This window comes from Bombus huntii, chromosome 3 (genome assembly GCF_024542735.1).
Source record: "Bombus huntii isolate Logan2020A chromosome 3, iyBomHunt1.1, whole genome shotgun sequence".
NCBI classification, from domain to species: domain Eukaryota; kingdom Metazoa; phylum Arthropoda; class Insecta; order Hymenoptera; family Apidae; genus Bombus; species Bombus huntii.
The window spans coordinates 488433-501910 of NC_066240.1; the positions used below are offsets into that span (position 1 = coordinate 488433).

The 13478-nt window shown below is 27.3% G+C and overlaps 1 protein-coding gene across 1 annotated transcript; it reads right to left on the minus strand.

Annotated features, from left to right (window-relative positions):
- Positions 1 to 1961: 1961 nt before the first annotated feature.
- Positions 1962 to 13473, minus strand: LOC126863711 (E3 ubiquitin-protein ligase znrf2). Its single transcript, XM_050614143.1, has 6 exons — positions 13338 to 13473; positions 13107 to 13257; positions 11676 to 12429; positions 10596 to 10691; positions 4723 to 4828; positions 1962 to 4581 (listed from the first exon to the last, which is right to left on the minus strand). Exons 3-6 carry the CDS (start codon positions 12052 to 12054, stop codon positions 4524 to 4526), a joined length of 639 nt encoding a protein of 212 aa, XP_050470100.1. The 5' UTR covers positions 12055 to 12429; positions 13107 to 13257; positions 13338 to 13473; the 3' UTR covers positions 1962 to 4523.
- Positions 13474 to 13478: the final 5 nt, after the last annotated feature.

Below are 13478 nucleotides of genomic sequence, written 5' to 3' on the forward strand. Positions count from 1 at the left end.
AAGCGTTGTGAACTAAACTAATGCCGGAAAAATTTATTTTACCCTGCTCAAAACAGGTATGATACTTCGACAATATCGAAATACTGTGTTTTGTGTTTCAGCTTCATTTTCGGAAGTAACAAAAGTTGCAAAGATTTTTCGACTTTTCCTGTTATATTATATATGGGTTCGTTCCTGTCTTATAACCTTATTGACCTGAAAAACTATAATGTTAGCAATCTCGTCCATCAAATATTGAGTTGCAACATATGATTCCTTCTTGATATTTCGTGAAGAGTATAATACAATACAATGAATATCACGATCTACAGAATACTACACAATAATCGAATTTCCAGATCACTTTTGTGGAATGTTTCTTCAACAGAGTTTAGTCATAACACAAAACTTTCTCACACTCTGTACACGTTATATTGTTTCTGTGGACATATATATATGTCGGACTTAAAAGGACACCGGAGCCTTCCCTTTGGAACTTCTGGAAAATCCGTAAAATTGTAATTAAAGTCTATAGCCGTAATTAAACAATTGCCGTCATTCTACCTAATTGTATTTATTTGAGATTTGTGACAATGAGCTTGGACTCAAGGCGACAATCAGTCGCCGAACGTAGCCGCGGTCACGGGACGAACGCTTTGTCTAACAAAGGTATGGAGTAATAATATAACCCTCATTAAAAGAAATATTTGTAGAGATACTCGACAGTAAACATTCCGACGGTTCCTTCGGGCAAAATGATTACCAGATGTCGATGTACCTACACAGCACAAGTTCAGCTAGCCTGAGGACCCGCTAGAAATCTTGGGATTTTGTTAATTAAGATTCTTCAAACGGACAAACAGTCTTTATCCCAACTATGGGAAGATCGGAGAAATCTATTTTTCTCACAAACAACGCTTCCGCTAGCAACTTTCCCTCAAGGGCAGCTAGCATCCTTTTCTAGCCACCAACATGGAAATCGACCAATTAACAGCAACGTCAATTTCCCTCACTTTCTGAACGAAGGCTATCCCCGACGAATCCGATGATCTCGTGTCCTTAGACACACCGCATCATAGTTTTCCTCTGGAGCATCATCGCGACGGAAAGTCATTCTCTCTCATGAGGTCGTATTAGCGAGTGACTTGTCGTCTTTACGCTCGGTGGATATTCCACGTTTTAACAAAGAGTTAGTTTAGTAATACTTTCACCGTAGCCAAACAAGTCGATTACGACTTGGGCTTTGGAAGAAAGCGCATTCTGTTACCCCGTTGACCGCGGATTCGTTGTTGGACCTAGGATCATTGTCATTAGCTTCTCGAGTGTCTGATTACCGCGGTTACTTGTCAAATTCTGTAATAGTCGTATTTGCACTAATCAATGTCTTCTCCATTGCATAGCAACAATGTGTAGTCCAAATGAGGATTCGTTTCACGCCCCTAACCCTAATCAGAATGAGAATTCGATATATATATATATATATATATATATATATATATATATATATATATATATATATATATATATATCCACAGAAACGGATATATATATTAACTTATTAACTTATAGATATATATATAAGTTAATGTTCATTGTCAGAATTAAAGGAACGTAACAATACATTTTTGACAAATTACTAACACTACTAGCTCAAGTATTATGACAGCTGATTCGTGAAATTGTGTGTGTAAATTTGTAGTTCCTATATACTAGATATTCACTCTAAAAGTACGCTTGATTCTTGAATGATTTACGAAAATATAACAATAAAACACTGCAACAAATATGTTTAAAGTAATTTTTCAAAAGAAACGACTTTTTTAACAGCATCATCATATCTTCTCTTTTTTCTTTTATACCATTGCGAATGAAATTTAAACATGATACAGGTGAATTCCATTTGTATAGTACTACACTTCTATATATTATAGAAACGCGCGAATAATATCTGCAACAACAAAATCCGCTATGTATATCGAACCTATAGAAAAAATTTAACATTTATTGGCATGCAAAATAATACATGTTCGTAAGGTTATGATTCCTTATTATTCTGTACAAAGTACATACATAATTTAACCCTTTCAGTACTTAATAGAATAACAAAGTACGATATAAAAAATGTTTGTAATATGACAAGTTTCAAAATAAAATCTGAACAGATTACAGTTTGGCCAATGAGTATCTCTTATCTTTCTTATATTTTCCTCATCTACACGTTTGAAATAGCACATCATACGCTTTATTTTTATTTTTATTTATTTGTGGTAAAATTTCTTAAAGTGTCTTTTTATGAAACGGAGCGAGGATTCGAAGCTACCGGCCATTTTACTGGTTCCTGATAATTGCTTTTTAGTTTCTATTCCTTCCATTTTTTTTTTTTTTTTTTTTTTTTACAAAGATAGTGTTATAAAGTAAATTGTTTATTGGAGTCACAATAAGATCTCCATATAATGAATAGGCTAAATGTTCTAGTTGACTGTATTTTGTCCATACAACATATAAGCTAAGCGTCCCGAAAGGGTTAAATGCTCCCTTTTTTATTGCTATAAATTTCATATTATGTATATAAACAAGTTATATGTTGCATTGATTGAACTCATTTTTATGTCTTCTATATTATTCTAAAACAAAAATCATAATATCATTAAAGTCAACATTTTGTATTTACCCTCATATAAAAATTCTTAAAAGGCGTAATTTTATTATTTTTATATCACTTTATCTTTTACTACTTATTGTATAGTACACTAGAACATCTAAGATAAAGGTTTCTTAAAAAATAAAGACTGGAATTCAATCTTTTTATGCTTATACTTTTTATTTTTTTATGCTTTTCATTTTAAAAATTATACTGTGTCATTACTTTTGTCCACCACTGTATCTATTCTTTGAAAGAATTATACAATTATTTTTTATAGTTTTTAAATTCGAATATTTCATTTCAATATAAAAAAATATTCGAACATTCAATAACATTCTAACAAAAATTCATAAAATAATGTAAATTGTTTTAAAAGACGCCTATATTTGGGATGTATTGTAACACGATAAGTATATTCTATAAAATATTAAATTTTCATTTAGTTTTAAAATATATGTACAAAATACATTTTTTCATGTAGTATTATGACATATGTGTAAATTATCTGATTTATCTGCTGCATTTAAATTTATCCCATAAATAACAAAGTAAATATAGGGCTGCTTATACAAAAGAATGACTTCATCAACTCAATATTTCACAAAAAAATTGAATCACTTCTTTGATATTATTTAAAGCATAAAGCAAGGATATTATATCGTGACACTGAAATATAAAAATTACTATATAAACACATACATTTTTTATCTATCTCTATCATAATTAAAATATATTGAATGCTTATAAAGAAAACAGTTACTTATATGTGTCTTAAAAATATTACGTCCTGAGATAAAATAATTTGTAAACAATAACATTAAATCGTTTTTCATAATGTTGAAAACAATACTAAATTTTATTTTTTTCTTTTATTAACATAGAGAACTTTTATCTTTATTCCTATAGTATCATAGATATTATACCGAATGCTTAAATCACTTTTATAATTGTATTTGGTTTGAAATTTTTACTTTATTAGACTTTTTATCTTATATGATACAAGTCTAATCCAGATATATACAACGCATGTATTATTGGAAAATTGACAGACCATGTTTATTTTTGTTATAAAAACTCCTATGAGTTAACTCCTATTGTGTAGAAAAGATATTAATTATGATATAACTTTAACAATAAATTATATTTCATAACTGCAGGACTTCTATTCTCTAAAAACATAAATGGAATTTATCACAAAGTTGAAATTTTAATAATGAAACCTAATCTTTTACTGTTATTACAGCATCAACATCATTATTACTAAAAGTCTGTTCCTTAAAACTTTTATATATCCAACTCTTTCTTTTATGAAAGTATCAAAAATATCCTTTCTGGAGTACATTTTCCAACAAATAACAAAAATGAAATGACAGATTTATAATGAAATCATCAAAAGTGCAATTAAATTGTGTAATATAAAGTTTGCCTGATTGTTATTCATGGCTTTTTACTACATTTCATTTGATATTCCCTTCTCCAAAAACAATATATATTAATCAATAACAGATTAGCCTAATTACCCTAATCCGATTTCAAAATGTAAAACTAAGTAAAATTTGTAAATATGGTACAATTAATAGTAAGCTACAGAGCAGTAATAGATTAATTACGGATACATATAGATAATAGCATTGTATCGTTGAATTTTATGGCGATTTTTTAAGTCCCCTGCTTACAGGTAGTAATCAAGGATTTAGTTAAATGTCTGCTTTCATATTCAAATTGAATATATCTCATTCAGTCAAACAATTGCATACACCAACCAGCACAGTGGACTAGCAGCCATCTTGACTAGTGTTTTTCAAATTTTTTTCATTTCCTCCCACTTTTTTCTCATTTTGATAAGAGTCTTTAAAATTAACAAGTTGTATTGTGCTATTACAACTTCAATGGGTATAAATCAATCTCCAGGATGTTCAGGACAACTACGGTTCACTTGAAACCATTTATCAATACAACTGAAAAATATTAATTATCATTTATTATTTTCATAGTATTATTTATATTTACAAAAATGTACATAACAGTAAAGTTATTTTATGCACATAATGAATGTTGCTTAAAGTTATGATTTTATTAAATGTAATATAAAAACTTACTTTTTGTGATATATACACAGGCAAGGTAGACGGGCTATAACATCTCCAGATTGTAATTCTTCAAGACAAATAACACATTCACCTTTTTCATCAGATAATATATCTTCTATAATGAAAACAGAAAAGAATATAATGCATTAATTATTGTGATGTGGGAAATGTAAAATTTTATTATTTTTTATTTGTACAATGTACAAAATAACCAACATAATTTAATATGTAACTATTTGATTCTTTAACTTTTATATAATTGTAGCTGTTAAATATGGAAATAAAATCAGTATATATTAAAAAATATATACCTTTATCATTAATGTAACTTCTAACATTACCCTGTCTTTGAGTTGCTTATTATTACCCACACAAGTGGTTGATACGATATTAAAGAATTGAAATACAAGAAAGCTTCTAATGTTATCCATAACTATAATAGCTATAATATATATATATTATATAGCTATATTATATATTATAGCTATATATATATATTATAGCTATATAGCTATTAAACATTTTTTTTAAATATATGTGTGTATATATATTCATATATATTATATACAATTGTTTATTTATTATAATATTTACACATTCGCGTGTGCACTTTTATATATGGACCTTTGAAAATGATGTAAGTTCATTTTTCTTTATTATAAGATATTGAAGTGTTCGTGTTTTCATTGATTGAAAAATCCTAATAAGGGCCACTTAGCTCATAAATAATTTTTGCGAGAATTAACAATACCAATATTTCTTTTCTGGGTCATGAATGGACTTACGTCACTTTTAAAACTAATGAATTGTACAATTCATTATATTTTAATTATTTAAAATTTATGTTTTATCTTTTAATCCATTTTGTTTATAAATAAGAGCAAAGAAAACACTACTGTTGTTTAATTTCAATATCATTTGTTTATAATTATTGGTGCCTCGGGTATTCAAACAAGCTACAAATTATAGAAAATGGATTTACACCACTTGCAAAATAAATGATTATGCAATTCCATTTATTAATGAAGTTTCGACTGATTAAAATGAACGAATGTTTTAAGATTTAAATTAAAAATTATTTATAAATATATTCATATATTATATCCATATATTAGTCCATATATAAAATATATACTTATATATTTGTATAATATATATTTATAAATATATACCTATTATAATGTAATATTTATTACATTATAATGTACTAGAAATTTATGTTTATGAAGTATACGTATATGTATGGAAATAAAAACTACACAGTGTTTTCTACTTTTCCAAACAAATTGCAGAAGCATGTTACTGTGTGTATAAATGAAAATAAGAAAGAAAATGTTATATGCTCTGCTGTAAATACTTTGCTATTAGATTGTAAAGAAGTATTACGTACAAAGTGAAACGTGTATGTTCCTAGCGATGAATTTCATATTATGGAATATGAAAGATAGATCCTACTCCAATACCAATGTGCTTGTGTGTTGCAATATACGATGCAATATACGATGCAATATACAAAAAATTCAAACTTATATCAAAACAAAATTAATGTTTGAGGATCTAATAATCATACAAAACTTTAGAAAATATGAATAACGTGCAAAACAAATTAATAATGAAATATAATTTAGAAAAGTTATTTAAAAATAATGATACAATTAACTATAGAAACACTTGAAGTATTTATTAAAAATTAAATATTAATTATAACAAAACTATAAAATTTTATGAAATATGCCAAAGCAATTCTGTAATCTTTACGATTAAGTTAAGTAAGAAAATATACAATGTATATTATTCACAAATAGCAATGCAAGTATATTTGGAAATTATTGGAAGATGGTTTGACTACTTGTTATATGTTTTTTTAATGTTAAAGGTTTTCAAGTAGCAAACTAAAAATTAATAAATATTTCTATGCATACTGATTTCACTAGTACAAAGTAAATTATGTCTGTCGAGGCAAATAATAATATAGTATATCTTTGTATTCATTTTTACATCACCATCTAGTCGAAAATGTAACATTCCACTTAAGAAAAAAAAATGTCCTTAAAAGTTCTGAACCAACTCCATCTAAAAATACTACATATTATATATACCAGAAATAATATAACCTTTATAATTATAAAGGCTCCAACAAATAGTTTTTTGACATTTTCTTTTATTTAAAAAATACTTGGTTGTGATAATTGACCTAGCGCACTGCATAATGTATTCTACATTGTATATGGATGTACAGTAGAACTTCGTTTATCCACACGTCGTTTATGCTCAAAGTTAATGCTGAGCCTTTATTATCCAAACTATGACCAAACGTAATTTCGTAATACATATAAATACTTATTCTTATAATGGATACGCGTGTGAACGTTTATTATTATAGGAATTTATCCCAATTGCTTTGCCCTCCAACCTATTCGCATAAACCAGGTTCTATTGTATACAATGTACATTGTCTTATATATGTTCAATGGTATATATTTGTATAAAAAGTAAATATAAAAACGACTGTAGCACGATTCTACGGCCCTGGACCAGTGGATATTTGCAAAACAAGTTCAAGGTAAAAAATGTTATTTATTGCAACGTATTCTACTTGCAAGCAATAAAGGTCCCAAACCCTAGGTCACAAATGACCCCGTTCGGGGTTCGGAGCTATTTATATCAACAGAAAGAGAAAAAGAAGAAAGACAAGAAAGAAAGAAGGGAAGATATGGGATATACAACGGAGAATCTGAAACGTCTAAGTGCAATAACAGATGTTACTTTTCTTGGATCTAACTGCAGAATGTAGATGCATTGTGTATAAAGCTACTTTAAGAATTATTAAAACTTTAATACTTTTTTTTCGCGAGAAGGGCCATTTGCTATGAGTACAATATGTTGCTATAAAAAAATTTTAGTCTTAAAGATTATGCTCGTTAATTTTACATGAATTTTGTTTACAAATCGGCATCGATCCAAAGGTGTAAAATCACTTACTTTTTATGCATATTGTATATATAGAATGCTTCATCAACTAGGACAAAACATATCTTTTTTCTGATTGCAAAAAGGTAATATAGAAAGAACAAAAAAGTTCAAGAGGATTATTTTCCACAAACATGTTTTTTTAACAATAACTATAATGCATACGATGCTGTTTTTTAAACTGGGTTTTGTTTGCTCTTTTGCAAATTATTTAAATAGTTTCATTATTCTATGGGCACACAAAAATTTATTGAAAAAAATATGCCGTCGATAACCCTCATAAAAATTCTTCTACAAATTAAAGAATGCTTTATAGAAATATGACGCATTTATAAAATTTAACAAGAAGGGAAGTCTTTTATTTGTAAATTACTGATGTTGATAACATTTTTGAGGCAGCTATTTTGCTAAAATATATTCAACTCACATTTATTTATTGATAATCGTCTACATCTACAGAATGAAAACAATCTTTGAAATTAGAAATTGAAAACATATTTTGTTATATCTCGGAAATTATTCAAAACAAAGGAATTATATCAGTGGATGTTGTGCTTTTGAATGACTACGTAAACACATTAAAAACAAATCCATTTGTTTAAATAATATACCAAAGATTATAACACTTGTGTTAATTTTTCTTATAAATTTTTATTTATTGACTATCACTAAATTTATTATTGTATACCACACATGTATAATTAACATATATATCAGAATGTTTTTTTTTTCAAATTAACGAAAATAAAATAAAATACTATACGAGTGAGGTCTTCACATATGTCCAAATAACTCAGATAGATGACTACCTTATGTACTCCTTACAATGACAACAATGCTATAAACCTTTTCTATCTGGGACAGCACTTTTTATCATACTAGAATTTATCTTTATCATATTAGGAGCAAGGATGTGCTTATTGTACAGTATCGCCTAGTATCCCTCAAAAAATGATGTAAACAAATAGATATATGTAAATTCACTAAAACTGAAGTAATTGACATACCAAATATACATGGGCCATGAAATGCCCATATCTTAGGACTACCATGTTAGTACTATGTAATACATACTAAAAGTTTATCAACACCTCACATCTTCAAACATCATACATCATACATCTTTAAATAAGATTTAATATTAATGTGTAGAACCATATCCTAAATGTTAAGCCTAATACGCTTAAGGTTTTAAAAGGTTTACTAATATTTCTAATTCTCTGGACATACTTAACATCCTTCCTTCCTTAAGCATTCTAGAATTAATATTGTTCATATATTTTTAATGATAATATTTGAAATTAGGATTTCCAACTGTTTCAGTGATAATGTCAATTAAGTTTAGAATAATATTAACATGATTAATACACAAGTATCACCGAACTTTTTTCTGTAGAGTTACTTTAAAGATAAAGTATATATCCATTAAATTCTATGAGAAACATTAAAAAATAGTCCAACTATAAGATACACATGAATAACAATAATTACTTTAGAAATATGATCATGAAAATGCAGTTCTCCTTGAACCATTAATTTTTTTCTTTTAATATTCCTTTTTAATTGCTGTCAGAAACTAAATATACTTTTGTTCCAATCTCCTGTACCATATGTGTATAAAAACAAAATACAATTTTCGATGTTACAGGTCTTAGTAAGAATGGGCTAAATAAACAATAGTAGTTAAATTTCTTAAAAATCACATGATAAATTTTAATCATATAGTTTTTAATATTAGAGGTTCCAAAAACTTTTAAATATATGTTAAGAAATAAATTAATGATTCAATGAAAAAGTTTTAAATGAGGACTCACATAAATTATTTTCGTAATCTATGTTAAAAAATCCACAATTTTTACTTGGCATATCTTTTTTCAACCACTCTTTCAAAAATCATAAATGTTTATAGGGTAGGTTAAGATTACGAGATTGAGATATTCAAAATTCATTGTTTTCATAAACAGATCTATAAATTTGATTGGTATACATAATATAATCATATTATACAGTACTCAATATTTTTTAAATGAATATTTAAATTAATTTCACTCAAGGTACAAAATTTATTGTTTGTATCGATTCTGCATGCCAAATGTAGTAATTTTTATTCTATGAATATAGTAAAGAAAGGAAATCATAAAATAAAAAATTTAAATATATCATATACTAAAAATGAATATTAGAAAAGAGAAACTATTCAGCAGTCATTTCATACTTTTTCATCACTTATTATTTACACCATTTACTTATTTTACGGATACACACAAAAAATGTACTTCTTTAAATAAGAAACAACCATAAAGAATGTAGCAAAAAATAATAAAAGCATCTATTGCGATAACACCTTGGATACTATTTTACATTAAAAGCACTGTTGTGTTTGAAATAATTAAATGTTTACATGTTCATAGTTAACAATTTGAATATTTAATAAATTTAATTCAATATAATGAGCTTATTTGCATCATGTCTATTTCATAAAATTCAAATCAATTGATATATATCATTTTAAACTTCAAACGTTTGTAACACAAAAAGAAATAGTTTTAAAAAAATATTTTATGCAATGTTATTATTATATATAGAAATTGTTATATAGAGTCTCTTACTGCCTAATATATATTATAAAGCACTTTCCTTTACTTAAGTTTCCATTTAGAAAGAAGTGAATAGAAAATTAATTTGACACAAATTTTAGAGCTATGTAAAATAATTTTGTATCAAAATAATTAAAATTAATTAAATTGTTTCTGAGATATTTGAGTTATATGAATTACATTATACACACATGTATAAAAACTCATTCTCATTATATATCAGTTATTGAAAAAAGTAATAGTACATATATAGTAATCAAAAAGTCTAAAATTATTGTATTGTATAAAAACAGATGACATAAAATATAAACTTACCATTGTAACTAAGACGTGGTTTGGTTAAACACATAACCAAGTGACATTCAATATCGTCTGGTAGAACAAACTTGGAGCAAACAGGACATTTTAGACCTTGAATATAAAATAAAATAATTATTTGTTGTTTTTACATCATAATACTTATTAACGTGAAACTAACAAAAGTTATACCATAAAAAATTCTTCTCACTTGATTTACTGGAACAACTTCTGCCTCAGATTCATTTAGACATGAACTTATTACAATTCCCATAATAAAATTCAAATAATTTTAACATACCCATCACATAGACAATATTTTAAAATCGTATGAAATTCTTTGTCTATAATTACTTTTATTCTACAACCGCAATTTAAAATTTACGCACCTAGGTTAAAATACAATCGATTCGTATGGTTACCGGGCCAACTATTACGACAACATGAGTCAAACAGGTATGCTTTATTTCAACTCTCATTTATTTCGTAAAATTTTTAGACCTCAACATAACCTCACTTTTATTTTCTCAAAATTTTACAACGGTTATAATGCACTATTTGAAATTCTAATACGGTTAACAAATATAATCGATTAAAGACTGAAGACATTATTATACTTAATGAAATTCATATAATATTAATAAAAACAAAATAAGAATATAACGACCTACTTTATTATTTTCTAAAATAAACAAAAATAAAAACTAAGAAGCTTATCTGTATTTATGATTATTCTAGAGATCTGTATATCATAGAAAGTTATGTAATCAATAACATTCATATCATATTAGTTAATACAAGTTTACTCTTCTAATTTTTTTAGATTATATAAATTTAGTCATAATTTCATACAAAAGAGTTACAAATTTATTTAAAATATTTTACATTACATCATTTGTATATTTATTATACTATATGCAGATATATGTATGTGTATAAAATATATATATATATATATATATATATATATATATATATATATACACATAATACATGTATCCACTATAATATATGCTTATAAAAGTAATAGTAACTAAAAAACAGGTAAAGAGCCATTACTTTGAATGTTATAATCTATCTATAAACTAATAAACTTACCGTTGAGAGACCAGATATGGGATGGTAAGCTATGTGCTGAGTAAACTCGTCCACTGTCTTCATCAGGATCATCTGATTCAAGTTGTGGCAAACCAAGTGCTTGACCAACTCCAACTCCAACTGAGGAAGCAAGACTACTTTGTTCACCAGATGAGAGATCCGGTACTGAACTTAAAGAACGAGCACGTTGCCTACTATCTCCGGATACTCTTGAAGTTTGTGATTGATTTCCTTGCTGATGTTGATGCTGTAACATGCTAACACCTCCAGGAAGAGAACGTAGCATAGAAAATCCTTGCATTGCAGTTTCATTTGCTCCAGTAGAGGATTGTCCATTACCTCCAGCAGATTGTGCAACAGTACTTGCTTTAGCTCCCATCCCAATTTTAAATAATAATAACGCGTTTGTCAATTTTGGTAAAAGTTTTTGCTCAAACTGAAAATTTTATCCCGCAATCAGAAGAAAAATTAACATTCCAAATATTGGTCTTGGCAGTGGTACACGCACTGACACAATTTTTGCAAATAGTCCTAGTTTTCTTGTTTTTTTAATATTATAATAGTAGTTAAAACTTCAATTTTAACTTCAGCAATATTGCAACACTTTGGGATTTAATATAGGCCGGAATTTTGTATACATACACTGCAATAAGCAAGTCATATCGTCCAAAAGCATACTAGCGGCTTGTCACGCAAAACACCCTCCGACATCTTGCTAGAAACTTCCTAGAAGTCAGTGACCAGTGACCAGCTGCTACGGAATGTTCCATTCATACATTTACATTTTGTATAAAATGTAATTATTTATCAGTTTACATGAAATTTCCCTATTAGTAAAATATTCTTTTTATATAATTCTTAATGATTGTTTATTTAAATTATACTGCATTGTATTATATGCGATTGTTGCGATAAATTAATCAATAATTTAAAAAATATGTCGAAAATATTCCTAGTTTTATTTTCAAATTTTTATGTTGAGTTGTGTATATTTGTAATTATTCAAATAATACAGATATATATTTTTCATGTGTCATATATGTCATATAACTTTTCAATCCTTATAAATGAAATTAAAATTCTGAAATTCTAAGTTAGTTTATAATAGTATCTATCTTAAAGTTGTAATATCTATGTTCTTGCTAATATTCTTATATATGTCATGCCCTTCTAGGATCATATAAACAGATCTCGATACTGGCTAGGGAAAACCATCCGAAAATTGAGTCGTGAAAAATCAACATGTAAGAAAACAAAGTTCTCGTTCTTGCGAGATATACAGAGATCAGTAGAGTGCCTTTGTCTCTGCTGAGATATTCACAGTCCTGTCTTGTATATTGATTCTTCATGACTCAATTTTCAGACGGTTTCTTCAATGCTTTTGACATTGAGTGGTTAAGACCAATTTATATAATCGTGGTCCTTTCTTACCACGGTCGTATACACAGGGTCTGGAAACTCCAGTGGAAGGGATAAGGTTCTTAATATCCGGAGGTGTGTTTTATAAATCAGCCGCTAGCCATAGCGCTGCGATCCATTTGTTAAACTTTTGCATTTAACGCCATCTTTGTTATCCTTACCACTGAAGGTGAAAAATATAAATTAAACTTTTCATAATTATAATTTTATAACAATTTTTCAATGTATTTAAAGTAAACATACAATATTTTATGTGACACTGTACAATTAATTATGTAAATAAATGTAGATTGATATAACACAGAGTACAGTTCAGTTATAGACACAGTCGTATCGGAGATTGTAGATTACAGATACAAGGCGCGCTACAGAACCAAGCCTAAC